At 53.4% G+C, this 13,875-nt stretch overlaps 5 protein-coding genes across 5 annotated transcripts; 4 read left to right on the top strand and 1 right to left on the bottom strand.

Annotated features, from left to right (window-relative positions):
- Nucleotides 1-766: 766 nt before the first annotated feature.
- On the bottom strand, nt 767-3,181 carry J4E86_000396 (uncharacterized protein; the record flags this gene model as incomplete). The annotated part of the gene is made up of 1 exon (XM_051440970.1): nt 767-3,181. The coding sequence occupies one exon, from the start codon at nt 3,179-3,181 to the stop codon at nt 767-769; it is 2,415 nt and encodes an 804-aa protein (XP_051307141.1).
- A 476-nt stretch (nt 3,182-3,657) lies between these two features.
- Nucleotides 3,658-6,598, top strand: J4E86_000397 (uncharacterized protein; the record flags this gene model as incomplete). Its single annotated transcript, XM_051440971.1, has 7 exons — nt 3,658-3,753; nt 3,812-4,525; nt 4,571-4,813; nt 4,862-5,215; nt 5,260-5,503; nt 5,553-6,070; nt 6,116-6,598. 7 exons carry the CDS (start codon nt 3,658-3,660, stop codon nt 6,596-6,598), a joined length of 2,652 nt encoding a protein of 883 aa, XP_051307142.1.
- A 632-nt stretch (nt 6,599-7,230) lies between these two features.
- J4E86_000398 (uncharacterized protein) lies at nt 7,231-7,964 on the top strand (the record flags this gene model as incomplete). The annotated part of the gene is made up of 3 exons (XM_051440972.1): nt 7,231-7,284; nt 7,343-7,479; nt 7,535-7,964. 3 exons carry the CDS (start codon nt 7,231-7,233, stop codon nt 7,962-7,964), a joined length of 621 nt encoding a protein of 206 aa, XP_051307143.1.
- Nucleotides 7,965-10,661: 2,697 nt separating this feature from the next.
- J4E86_000399 (uncharacterized protein) lies at nt 10,662-12,260 on the top strand (the record flags this gene model as incomplete). The annotated part of the gene is made up of 1 exon (XM_051440973.1): nt 10,662-12,260. The coding sequence occupies one exon, from the start codon at nt 10,662-10,664 to the stop codon at nt 12,258-12,260; it is 1,599 nt and encodes a 532-aa protein (XP_051307144.1).
- Nucleotides 12,261-13,018: 758 nt separating this feature from the next.
- J4E86_000400 (uncharacterized protein) lies at nt 13,019-13,741 on the top strand (the record flags this gene model as incomplete). Its single annotated transcript, XM_051440974.1, has 3 exons — nt 13,019-13,198; nt 13,257-13,472; nt 13,520-13,741. 3 exons carry the CDS (start codon nt 13,019-13,021, stop codon nt 13,739-13,741), a joined length of 618 nt encoding a protein of 205 aa, XP_051307145.1.
- Between the last annotated feature and the right edge of the window lie 134 nt (nt 13,742-13,875).

Genomic DNA, 13,875 nt, shown 5'->3' on the forward strand with positions numbered 1-13,875 from the left:
GCCAGCACCGAAGAACACAACCTAAGCACGTACTGGGGAGCAGCTCGAGACCGCATTCCAGATTCCGCACACGATCTTTTCCCTCGAGCGGCTGACATGCCGCGTCCAAACCCAATGCCAAATAGCATAGGCCAACGCTTGAATGGTACCAATCACGAGAATATGGTCCACATTCGCTCTGGCCAGTATTGGGAGAACTGCGGCAAGGAAGAAGCAGATTCGTATGAGCAGAAACTCGAGCCGACCTTGCAGCAAGGCCTCAAATATCTACATGAGAATTCAACGGAGACTGGAGCTCTTAGTATCCAATATCTTCGTAATGAGGATGTACAATCCCCTTGTGGTAGTAAGGAAGAGCGAAAGGAATCGTGTGGCGCGGGTTTCTTCGCCAACCTCGAAGACCTAGAGCATTGGGCCAAAAGCCACGCGTCGCATCTGAAGATCTATGGTGGTGCACTTGCACATTACAAAGCGTTTGGAGATGAGAGGAGATTTCGAACATGGCACGAGGTATCTGTCATCAACGAGGGCGACGCTATGTTTGAGTATGTGAATTGCTCGCCTGAGACGGGTGTTATTTCATCCCTGCCCCTCCAAAGCGGGACAATGTAAAGCTCAATATATATTTTGAATGGATAGTACTCCGACAGGTCGCTTTTCCAACCACAAAAACCACCCGATTGGACAACTCCGAAAAGAGTATGCCATAATGACAACGCCATTGCAATGCAAAATGCGACATACACGCACCATGGTATCGTACACATTATTTCTTAGGTCCAGACCTAGCCAGCTTCCGCATGAAGGCATTTTGGACACCCTTGGTCCCCTTGAGCTCCTTATTTCTGCTCTTGTTGACCTCCATGTAGGCCATGGTCTGGCCACCGGACAACTCGGATAGCGTACCTGCTGCTCGCCTCACACCGTTCTTCTTCCTATTACCCTTATTGGAGGCGTACTTAGTGCCGAAAGCATCACCCTCAATCCTCTCTTCCTTTGCGTCTTCTTCGCGGGCAAGGAGGACATCCATCAGTAGCTCTCGGCGCTCTTGCGGTGTCGCAAACGCCAGTTGTGAGAAGTTTTCTAGTCCTTCAAGACGAGTGATGACCTTGAAGGCATATCCTTGATCGACGAGGAAGGCTTGTCGCTTCGACGAGTAGTACATCTCGTCTGTATCTTTTGACACGAGAGAATAGAAGAAGGCGTTGAAACCTTCGTCGTTCCTGCGCTTCGCCCTCAAAATTCTGCCCAAGCGCTGCGCTTCTTGACGACGGGAACCGTAATGGGAAGAGATTTGAATGAGACACGTCGCCTCGGGTAGATCGAGACTGGTGTCACCAATCTTGGACAGGAAAATGGTGTTGACAAGCTCGTTGTGTTGAAAGTTCTCCAAAATACGAAGACGTTCTTGTTGAGGTGTTGCGCCGTAGATGTAGGCCTTGCCCAATTTTCGTGAGTACTTCTCTAGTGCGTAAACGTTATCAGAGAAAACAATGATTTTGTCGCCTCGTGACTCATGGTAATTGATTAAGAACTGGCAGGCTTGGAACTTCTTGGGGTTCATGATGGAAAGTAGTGCACGTTTTTGCAGGGATGATGGTTTGAGCCACTCGGTGTAGAACTCTGGTGTCATCTGACACCAGACTTCAGCGCACTGGACTTTGGCGATGTGACCTTGCTCCGATAGCTCTTGCCAGTTAGCTTCGTACAATTTGGGTCCAATCAAAAAGTTGAGGTCATCGATCTTGTCATCTTCTCGCAGCAGTGTAGCAGTAAGACCGAGTTTCGCGTGTGATGCGATCTCATAGGTGACCTTCTTGAAGATGTTGGCGGGTACAACGTGCACCTCGTCGGCAATCAGCAGACCCCATTCTCTTTCACGGATGAACTGCATGACCTTTTCGGCATCATGCGAACGCTTCCTAGCGTTACTGATCATAGAATAGGTGCTGATAATGATACCGGCCTGGCGGGGGAACCTGGTCTTGTTATCGGCAGTGAAGACAGCAACGTCCTCTGGGTTGATGTTAGACCATTTGATGAATTCGGCTCGCCATTGCACAACAGACATTGCGCTCGTGCACAGGACGATGACAGATTTCTTGACACCACAGGCAGCTGTGATGCCAACCAAAGTCTTACCTGCGCCACAAGGCAACACAATGATGCCCGAGCGCGCTCGAGAGTTGGAGAACATCTTACTCAGAGCCTTTTCTTGGTAGTATCTGATTTGCGCGTGGGGTTTGAGATCGATTTCGAGGTTCGGGTTGGTATCGTCGTTGTTGAAGTCGTATTCCTCCGTGAGCGGCAGACCGATGCTCCGACAGCGCTTGACGACCTTTTCGCGCTCTTCGCTTCTGATTTGAAACGAGTGGACTTGGGCCACTTCGTCATCGTCGTCGTCTTCTCGAAGTGTGGCGATCATGTCGCTCGGCGGCGGCTGCTGTACAGCTTCTGGCTGTTGCTGCTGTGCCATGTTGTTCGCACCAGCAGCGAGCTTGGTACCCGGAATAGCCATCTGACCAATCTTGGGGGCGGCCTCCTTGATGAGACCGTCTGTTGAATCTGCCCGACACTCGGCGACCACAGGATCGCGTAGAAGCTTCTGTAGTATGGTAGGGTCCTCGCTCTCAATGTACGACAATGTCTTCTTGAGCACGATCTTGGCCTTGCCGAAGGCGGAGGTGGACTTTTCGACGAATTGCATGATGGCGGCGGATAGAGCTGTCTTGGAGTAGCGGTCGAGTTTGTCTATGATCTCCTGCTTGGAATGCCCAACACTGACGGCGGCGAAGAGGCTGTGGGTGGTAAGCTGGTACTCATGCATCTTGGAGACACGCGACTGCGGCTCGGCGATGTTGATCAAAAAGTCCTGGGCCTCATCGAAGAGAGGATGGAAGGACTCGAGGATGATTCCACCCGCGTCGTTGACCCAGAGCGGGCGATTGTGATGGTCAGGCTTCAGCTCCGCACTCCACTGGTCTGACTTCCTGAAGAGATCGGCCGCTGCGTCTCTGACCCTACCAGCGCGCGCTCGCTTTGTCATGGCCTTGACGTCGAACTCCTCTTTGAGCTGGTCGAACGTCTCCTGATCACTCATGGGGCCCTCATCGTTGTCGTCCCAGCCATCCTCGGCCTCTGCGTCTGCTGCCGTCTGCGCTAGCTTGCGTTTGGGTGGCATCGTGGCGGCCGCCTGCTGCTGAAAGACGGAGCCTCGTTATATATCTCTGTAGTATACGGGTGCGAGAATAGGCGAGCGGTGGGAGCGACAAGATATCGACGGGTGGTATGGACGTGCAGCGGTCGCGGGTGGAGTGTCGGTGGCGGAGGCAGCAGGCATAAGTAAAGGAAGGCGCCGCGGTGATTATGTAATGACGTATGGCACCTGCATTCGCGTCTGGACCCAAATGCACCCTCTGAACGGTCACTGAGTGTGGAGCAGACGATGACTGTGCTGGTCTGAGCAGACGACGAAGATACAGTCGACTGGGTGGTGAGTCTGAACTGGCAACGCGCCCAGACGCGAAAGCATGTGAATAGCCGGCGTTTGTTCGGGGGCGCTGCCGACGTCACTCTCGGCGAGGCTGCTCTCACCACATCTACTGTGTCAATCTACCGCACCTAGAATGCGCACATGACGCCGTGACATGCTTGCCAATGGGTGCATCCGACTCGAAACTGTCCTTCAAGCAGGGCGTCTTCCGCCTGTCTGAGCCCAAGCAGATCCCCGCCGACGACGCTTACTGGACTGGCGTATGCTCTGCCCTGCCCTCTGTCCTCTGTGCTGTTGCTGTACTGACGACGGCGCCAGTTCTGGGAGCTGCCCGAGTCGACGGAAGATGTCTTCTCGCTCTTCTCGCCCGCAGACATTCGCCGCACCCGCGACAACAACCTCGCCAATCTCGAGACGCTCATCCTCGCCGTCACCTCGCGCCTCATAGTCCTGCGCAACCACCCCTCCTTCCCCGACCCCGAGCTGGCCCCGGAGCGCGACGCCCTCAACTGCATACGGGTCCTCACGCGACTGCTGCCCTTCTTGTATGAAGCCGACCACCTCGAGACCTGGGAGGACCAATACTTTTGGGCCGCGCGGCGGAAGCGCAGTCGGCGGGGCCAGCTGGTGCGAAGCGAGATCATCTTCGACGAGGCCAACCCTGAGCAGACGCCCACTGAGAAGGAGCCTGAGTTCGAGAAAGCCAAGCCGCTGGCCGAGGAGATCATCGACACGCTGATTGACCTGCTCTTCTTCTCCGACTTCACCCTTCCCAAAGTCGCGGCTGGCAAGAACAAGGTCTCGTATGCGATATGGCAGAGCGGCGTTGGCTGCAACACGCCCGTCGCCTCGACCAAGGAATTTGAGAGCAATAGGACCGAGATCCTGCGCTTGCTGCTTACTCTAGCCAGCAAGTCCATGTACATGTCGGCGGGCGTGCTGCCAGTCAAGGGCGTTAAGGCTATCACCTACATTGCGACCTGTCCCGACAAGCAGGTCGTTCTGTCCGTCCTCTGCTCGCTGCTCAATACCGTGAGTGCCTCGATATTCTCTGTTATGCACTACTGAATCTCGCAGACCCTCAAATACAACCCCGCAACATGGCGCGTGCCATACGACCACGTCGTCTTTAAGGACCAGCGACAGGTCCTGGTTACCTACTGCTTGCAGTTGCTCCTCGTCCTCGTCCTGTACCCCATACCCGAGTCTGGAAACGGCCCAGCGCCTAAGAACTTCTTCCGCCATTTTCTCGGCCGTCTACACCGTCCCCAAGACTTCCAGTTCCTGGTTGATGGTATGACGAGAATACTCAATCAGCCGGTATGCAACACATCCAATGCGCTGTTTTCTCTCGCTGATTCAGAATAGCTTCAAGCCAACACCTCCTATCTTCCTGGTAGCCACAAGTCACTGACCTGGGCACCCGAAATGATCATGCTGTTTTGGGAGGCACTGCAGTGCAATAAGCGCTTCCGCTCCTTCATCATTGACACCGATAGGGCCCACGATTTCGTCGTCTTGGTGCTCTACTATGCCATCGACCAGCGGAATGATCTGACAAAGCAGGGTCTTGTGCGCATGTGCATCTTCGTGCTCCAGACGTTGAGTGTCGAACCGCAGTTTGGCAAGAGCCTCAACAAGACTTTTGAGGGGCAAGAGTCGCTTCCAGCTAGCATACGCATACCCAACTTCCACGGTACATACGCCGACTACGTCATCACGGTATGTATCACCATTAAAATCAATACCTGTGCTAATTATGCTAGTCTATATATACCCTACTGACCACTGGTAAAGGCAGGCTAGACGCCATCTACCCTGCTTTACTCGCAATCCTCAACAACATCGCGGCTTACGTTCAGAACATCGGACGCGCCTCGAGCTCTAAATTGCTCCAACTCTTTGCGTCCATGTCATCTCCTAGCTTCCTATTCGCCAACGAAAACAACCACACTCTTCTGCAATCATTGTTAGAAGCTCTCAACGCTATGATTGAGCATCAATACCCACGTAAGATCAGCAACCCTGGCCCTCTTTTACTTGTTCTAACTATCTTTAGACAACTCAAACCTGGTGTACGCTATCGTGAGATCGCGGAAAAGGTTCCAGGCACTGCGAGACTTCACGTTGGAGAGCGGCCAAGAAGAAATCGAGCGTCAAAACCAGCAACGCAAAGAAGGCGGCGAAGACCTTACACGAACTAATTCCATTGACAGTCTTAGAAGTCCTACGGTAGCTCGCACACCTACTCTAGGCAATGTACCGGAAGAGGACAGTGCTTTCGCTATTGGCGACGACGATGATTCAGACGCAGAAGATGCACGCCCATCAGAGCCATCAAGATCCCCCGTCCCATCACAGTCAGGAGCTTCGAGAAGCGCGTCAAGAAGCGCATCCATAGCCTCATCTATAGACGACTCTGTGCCGCTTCAAGTAAGGGGCATGTCGGAGAAGGCAAGGGGCAAGATGCCAGTTGGCCAACCTGCCTTCTCTCGGCAGAACAGTATGACCAGTCTCCATAGTCTGGCGGGCCCAGCCTTAGCCACTAATGAGTTCTTTACTCCCTCCGTCCCATGGGTAAGTTTGCACTGTACAGACCACAAGCTTTACTGACCTCTGTAGTTGGAAGGATGGCTTTCAGAACTACCGATGCATACTATTCTAATGCTGATATCGGAACTCGGTCCCAAGATGCCCAGCTCAGGTAGCGCCAATGACACAGCCGCAGCGTTGAAAACTATACGCGAGACCGAGGTGCGTGGAATTGAGCCTTCGCCCATCAGAGTGCACCTCTTCGAGTGGTCGGCCTTATCTCTGGGTTGGTACGAGTCGCTACTCTGGGGATTTGTCTTCGCAGCCGAGATGGTTGTAGCCAAGGGTACTGCCGGGGTATGGAACAACACTAGCATAAGGTTGTTCAAGGTTCAAGAAGCTGCGGCCACAGCGCCTTCACTTCTGCAGCCAAGAGGGGCTGTAGATGCAGTCGGGACGAATCTCGTGCAGCGAATTGGCTCCCTCAATCTACGCGGAGTTGCAACCCAAGGCGCGCAACGCTCCCCAACGAGCAGTGGCAATGCCGGCGCCAACACAGTTAGAGACGTGTAACAAATGTCACGGAAATGTTATTTCAGCCACATGGCAAATATTGGCCACAACTTCCATCGTATTCGAGAAGGTTTATAGTATCGCGAATGCTCATTGGTGTGCCTGGCATGCGGGTTAGGCCTTTTATCCTAATCAGACCCTGACGTTTGCCGATCATTTGGGCTCGACTGCACAGCCACAACACTCGCCACATCTTGGTGCGCTAGAGATAGACAGCCAACAACAGTGTAAGGACGTCTACAAGCGACCCTAGATTCGTTTCATGGCTTTACAATGAAGCAAAACGCGCAAGCTCCAGGCTGTTCTGACGTGCCTCAGGACGATCTTATCTTGTTATGCGTTCGCGACGGACGAAAGTGTTCAAAGGTCAAGTGGAGGTACCCCATGATTATGTAGTGCTCCCGCAACCCAATAGTGTACATTGTACTTTTTTGCATTAATCTTCGCGTCTTGATCCTTTGGTAGCGAAGTCTTCGTGAATATCTTACGGCTGCTGTATACAGATGCGACATTTGGACGGAGACAGGATATACATGACAGGTATTTACAGTTGCGCCCTACCAACCCGGCCCCGCGACTGGCATTAACGAACAGAACAGATTCACTCCAATACCTAATCTACCTCTGCAACCATGAATACATCCGCACCTCACGACGATGAAGCCATCACCACGTACAGCATGCACGTGCGTATCTCCTCACTGTCCACCCATCACCAGGCCGAAAAGTCTAACCGCAAAACAGGTCTCCGCCAAATACCTTGAGCTCACCAAGAAGAAGTTAGAGTTGACACGTCTACCGCGTGAACTAGAATTGCCAGATGAGAGGATATGGGAGCAAGGTACACCGAAGAGTGTACTTGAGCCGCTCTTGGACTTTTGGTATGTTTCCTCTTTCTTCTACACCCGACCTTCACAGATACTAACATTCAAGCAGGCTCGAAGGTTACGATTGGCGCGCCGCCGAATCGCGCTTCAACTCGACTCTCCCTCAATACCGTACCACCATCACCATACCCTCCACCGTCACCTCCACTGATTCCACACAATCGCTACGCATACATTTCGTACACAAGCGATCTAAACACCCCAACGCCATCCCATTGCTTCTTTGCCACACATGGCCGTCGTCGTTCATCGAGGTCCAACGCGTCATCGATGGGCTGACGGATCCACACTCTCTGCCTGGTCATGCGAACAGTGCACAGCAAGCCTTCCATGTTGTAGCGCCGAGTATACCAGGGTTTGGGTTTAGTGATGCCAGTATGGAAGAAGGGTTTGGTTTGCACGGGACAGCGGATGTGTTCCAAAGGTTGATGGGGAGGTTAGGATACACACAGTTCGTCGCTCATGGAACGGGATGGTAAGTCATTTACTTTCGTGGTCTCGACTTTGGCTACGTGGTCGCTGACGAGTCTTCCAGGGGATTTGGTATATGTCGCGCGTTGGCATTGAGACACCCAGAGAGTTGTCGGGCGGTGCATACTACGAATCCATCGTTTGACAAGCCGAACTTGAAGAGCGGGTCGATGCGGTATCTCAAGTACCGGGTTGCGAAGCTGACACGAGCAAAGGTGCCGTTACTTAGTTTTGGATATACGCCGAATGAACTGCAGGCACCTCCGAAAGGCCTGCATGGGAAAGACCCGGCAACATTGGATGCAGTGTATGGCGGTGAGCTGCTAGGACCTACGCTGCATCGTCTCTACTCGCTTCGACCGCAGACATTGGCCTTCTCTTTATGCGACTCGCCAGTGGGATTGCTCGCCGCCTTGCTCGATATCATACATACGAGAGATGTACCACCGCGTCCTCTCTCGTCGCGGCCAAGGAGTCCCTTTCTTTCACCGGTTGAGCTAGAGATGCAGCGTGGTGAGGAAGAGCAGGAGGAAGAGGAGGATGTTCCTTCGACATCTACGGCACAACCTGGAGGTGCGACGAGCCCAGATAGAGTGGACGGCGATGGGAAGAGTTATACATGGAGTCCTACGGAGGTGCTGAATTTTACAATGTTGCAATGGTTACCAGGGCCTGAAGCGGTACGTTACCCTTTTCACATATTTGACGCGCTTGTTATGAGGAGGTTGGGAGGCACTCGCCGCTGTTTGTGACGTACTCTTTGCCACTTGAGGATCTGCTGAAGCTCATCTTGGTCTACCCTTGGAACTCTTCGTCTGAAGTTCCTCACCGCTGACGTCTGACGACGAATAGGCCCTCCGCTGGCTCCGCCGCGCGCACATCGACATGCAATCCCCCTCTTACCAACCCTTCGCATCCACTCCCCTTGGCATCTCCACGTTCCTCCATCCTAACAGCAGCAACGCAACACCGCTAATGTGGGGTGCACGTTCCTGGGACATACCCTGGGTGAAGCGCCATGCCGGCCGCCCTGCAATGTTGCCAGGCTTCGAGGCACCAGATGCACTGGTATTGGATCTGAGAGAATGTTTCGAGATGATGATCGATAGCGGGAAGCTGAAGTTGAAGATGCCTGAAAGGGAAGGTTAGGTGGTAATAAGTGTTGATTCAGGATATAGATATATCAGGTTTGTTGTATGCGATTAAGCTGGAACAAAGTTGGACGGGTACGCCTGGTGTTTCGGCCCGTAGTAACGAGTACTGGGAGTATGCTTGCTTGTTGCAGGGGCTGTGCTGGTGCCATAGGGCCTGGTGTCCTTATGGGGAGGTGTTATACATGTATACGCAGTTTGTGCGATTATTATTCCGGGCAATACAATCAACTTGGCTATATTGGATGGTGTGAATTTTCGCCCTGGCTGTGAGAGGTGGTCGCACGTAGCGATGTACAGCAGCTGCGTTTGAATTGGGATACCTTGACGAGAGAGATTGCAAAGGAGCATAGACTACATGCCCATCGGGTTCTGATTGATGGCGTAAGGCTGTGCTGGTGAGATCAGGTACCATTGGTACGTACGTGTAAAGCCGTGATCATGTGCTGCTAATCCCAGCGTGGCGTAGTGTAGAATGGCAGAGGCAGCATGTTCCCTGATGCACATAGCAGCAGCCGATCATGGCAGCAGTGGCAGTCGGACCTATTCGCGTCTTGTGTCAGGCACATGGCGGGTGGCCGAGTCGGGTGAAATGGCAGACGGCGGGGCGCTCCAGCCAACTGGGACGGGCGGTGACGTCCTGATGCGAAAACACCGCACTCGTGAAAAATCGCTGTCGCGTGAAGGCCCGAAGCTTCCACGACGTCGCCCCAGCACCACACACGTCAAATTCCCCTAGTCAAGTTTGCACCCACTGCGCACAGTACGTCGCTCTCCTGACACTCTGCACACGCCTATCTCTTGCGCCTGCCGTGTGGGAATATAACCTCGTCACGTCCGCCCGCTCATTCACGCAGATTCTATCAGCGCCCAACGCCGTTGCATTGACTCTCTGCTCAACGCTCCCCACCAGACCTACATCGTCACGCTGGCAGACCTACTCTCCTCCCTCTCCACCACTGCCTAGGCTTCAGTAGCCCGCAGACCGTCTATCGCCGCCCACCTCGGCTCTTCTATGCGTCGCGAGGACCTGGTACGCTTTCTGTCCAAGCCTGCGAAGTGAGTCGTTGTCTCCGCGAGAAGCAGTGTGCAAGACATTCCAACGGCCAGCGCTGACTATTCACAGGCCTCGATAACACCCGCCACGCCCCGTCCTTCACCACCCACCATCGTACCCATCTAAAGCAGATCTCCTCGTCTGCTGGACCCGATACTTGCCCAGGGTATCGGAATCTGGTATCGCGAGGACCCCAACCACTGCCACCATTTCCCGGCGAAAGGCCTCGTTTATTCCCCTCAACGCCCGACCTCCCTAACATCGACTACGGTCGGTTACCCTCTCCTCCATAAACTGCTGCTGGCACACGCCAGCCTCGCCTACTCTTTGCGACCCGTGGGCCAATTCTTCTCAGGCGAGCACCGCATTGCTTGTCTGAGCGAGGTTGTGCTGCACATAGCTTCCAGCTAGCCACCTCTCCAAGCTTCCGTACAGCCACGGCCCCCAACCACACCTATCATACCTGTTCGTGCGCGCGACAGCCACACAGTCAAGAGATGGTCGCTACTGAGATTCCTCAGCACTACACTGCCTCGCCTTCGTCGCACATTGGCACCCCTCATTTGACCATCAACAAGGAGGCTACCATCGATCTCGACTCTACCAACTCGTTTGAGGGTCCTGAGAAGCTTTTGGAAGTATGGTTTAGCGCTTCTGCTACCGAACTGCCTGGACAGGCCGGCCCAACTGGACTGAAGACGGTGTCGGCAGATGTCTGGAAGGACATGCTCGATCTTGTCAACTGCAAGGTTCTCTCTGTCATCGAGTCTGAACATGTCGACGCTTACCTCTTGTCCGAGTCGAGCATGTTCGTCTTTCCTCACAAGGTCGTGCTCAAGACCTGCGGAACCACAACTCTACTATGGGGTCTCACCCGTATGCTGGAGATTGCTGCAGGGGTCGGCTTCCCCTTCGTTGCACCCAAGGCATCGGGCGTCGCGCCAGCTGCCACACCATACCGCGTGTTCTACAGCAGGAAGAACTACCTCTACCCCGATCAGCAGCGTGGACCCCACCGCAGCTGGCGTGATGAGGTTCGCTACCTTGACGACCGCTTCCAGGGTGGCAGTGCCTATATGATTGGCAAGATGAACGGCGAACATTGGTACCTCTACATTACCGGTCCAGACACCAGCCTCACTCCACCTCCCAGTCCTGGTGAGGAGAAGCTTGCGCCTGACACCGAGACCAAGTTCGTGAGCCACCCTCAACGCATGTTGCGTGAGCAGGCCACCGACGAAGAAGAGGACGAGACTCTGGAGATCCTGATGACCGACCTCGATGAGAAGAACGCCCGTCAGTTCTATCTAGAGGACGCAAGTGCGGTTGCGGAAGGTCGCTACATCCAGAGGGCCCGTGAGGCTCGCAAGAACGCCATCCAGTCCCTAGGTACCATTGCGGAAGAGAATGGCCACAGCGAGAGCCTCGGCGGCTCCACTGTCCTCAATTCCGCTGCTAACACCCATACCTCTGACGACAGCTTCGACGTGTTCGAGCAGACTTCTTCCGACCACTCTGGTTTCAACTCTGACGAGGAGCTTACTTTCCCGGAGGAGTTGACCACTGAGGGCCATACGCTCGGCACGGTTGTTTCTGAGCACTGTGGTCTGGCCGATGTTTACCCTACCTCCAAGTACCCCGACGCCCGCATCGACGCCTACCTGTTCACGCCCTGTGGCTTCTCTGCCAACGGCGTCATTCCTGCCCCAGGTGGTGCTCCCAACGGCTCCAAGAAGGGTTCTGATGCCACCCACTACTTCACTGTACACGTCACACCTGAGCCCCAGTGCTCCTACGCCTCGTTCGAGACCAATGTACCTGCCCGCCAGACTGGTAGAGAGACGGCTGACGTCGTCGAGCATGTCGTCGGCATCTTCAAGCCTGGCAGGTTCAGCGTCACTCTTTTCGAGGCTAAGCCTACTGCTGACGAGATGCCCGCCAAGAACATTGAGAAGGCGAAGAGGATGGAGACAATTGCGGGATACCGTCGCGTCGACCGCATTGTACATGACTTGGATGGCTACGATCTTGTCTTCCGATACTACGAGCGCAATGATTGGAAGGGTGGAAAGCCTCGACTTGGCGAGATCTTCTAAATGGGTCTGCGATGGAGTGGCCGTACACAGTAGCATTCTGTTTTGATGTTTTGCGAGTATACTCAGTTGGTATTTTGTACAGCGTTGCTGCACAGTCACTACAATGTCTAGCTAGCGCTTCGGTTTGTTTGGTGTTTATTCAGATCATAATTAAAGTTGAACTTCATATTATACACTTCATGTTCAACACTCTTGTTACGCCAGTCACTTTGTGTGCTTTTCTTGTTGTTCAGACTAGGTGACTAAGTTGCGACTGAGCCTGCCCATCATCCACTTCCGCTCAACGTCAGTCCTTTTCCCACCGTCACTGCGGCATTGGCGTCTATGTTTGTTGACCTGTTCATTTCCGCCCGTTGCAAACGCTGCTCTCCCACAGCCAGGAGCCACTCGCTGTCTGTCCCTCAGACACCGCCAGCTAGCTCTTGTTGGTCACAACATACCGCCCTTTGCCTTCACCTATAACTTTTCATCTCTCTTTTGTAAAGGCGGGGTAGGCGACGCACCTACCACATTAGGGGTGAGAGACAGGTGCCTATTTGACCTCTGGTACAGATAGGACCTAGTACTATTTAGGTGTCTCTTCTCTAGTTTAAATTTTGACTTCTTACACTACACTATACTAGCACCTTGACAGCAACAACAAGTCCGTGCTAGTCACACTCCCATTCCAGCTTCTATCAATCCTAGCCATCGTTATTAAGATGTCGTCTCCTTCTGCACGTCCTACACGCTCAGGGAAACCAACATCTGACGGCGCAATGCGCTACTCGCCGTTCCAGGATGACCGTGGGCGCATGTACGAACCCAAGGACGATAGCCGGGATTACATCCCAGATGTTGCAGCGTCGGACAACGAAGAAGATGACGGTCCCATTCCCTCACTTCTCTCTTCAAAGCCAAGGGTTATGGTATCAAGCGTGTCGATCCCACGTCGTCGGGTGAGCAAACTAAGAGAATAACGTCTAACGCATGGATATTATAACTCTTTATGATCAGGGACAAAGTGTGGAAGTAAGGATACCAGCGAGCATCCCAAAGAGTGCACGAGGTGGAGCTCAATCGGCATCCTCGTTCAAGGCCTCTGGAAAGCAACGGGCTCCTGAAGGACGAAGGCCGATGCCCAATAACGCAGAATTCAGCTCCGATGCAACTGCGCCTACACAAGAAGAGGGTTCAGACGAGTCAGAATCTGGAACCCATAATGCGCACGACGTATGTACTCAACTTTAACTCTTGCACATGTGCTAACAAGGAACCAGATCCAGTATACGATCAATCCCCACGAGACCAGCCGGGGCACCACCGACTATCACATCACCTTCTCGGCCAGAGGATTACCCACAGAAAGACGAAAAGTCGCATTTGAACAGATAACAAAGCATATGCGCATGTGGAACAGATGGGTGAAGGCCAATTCTGCTGATCGGGAGAGGGATTATAAGAATAAGTTCGGCCGCTACCTGAAGGCAAAGCTGAAGTGATGCTATAGCCATTCTTCGCCTGGTCTCGGCTCAAGTAAGTCTTCTCTTCTTCAAGCCGCTTACTTTTCTCCTCACTCTTCAACATAGCTAACTTCTCTAGAGCAGACATGCAAGACTTCTCTTCGGACTGCCTG

The sequence above is a fragment of the Alternaria arbusti genome (assembly GCF_024043155.1).
Source record: "Alternaria arbusti strain BMP 1465 chromosome Unknown scaffold_1, whole genome shotgun sequence".
In the NCBI taxonomy this organism is placed as follows: domain Eukaryota; kingdom Fungi; phylum Ascomycota; class Dothideomycetes; order Pleosporales; family Pleosporaceae; genus Alternaria; species Alternaria arbusti.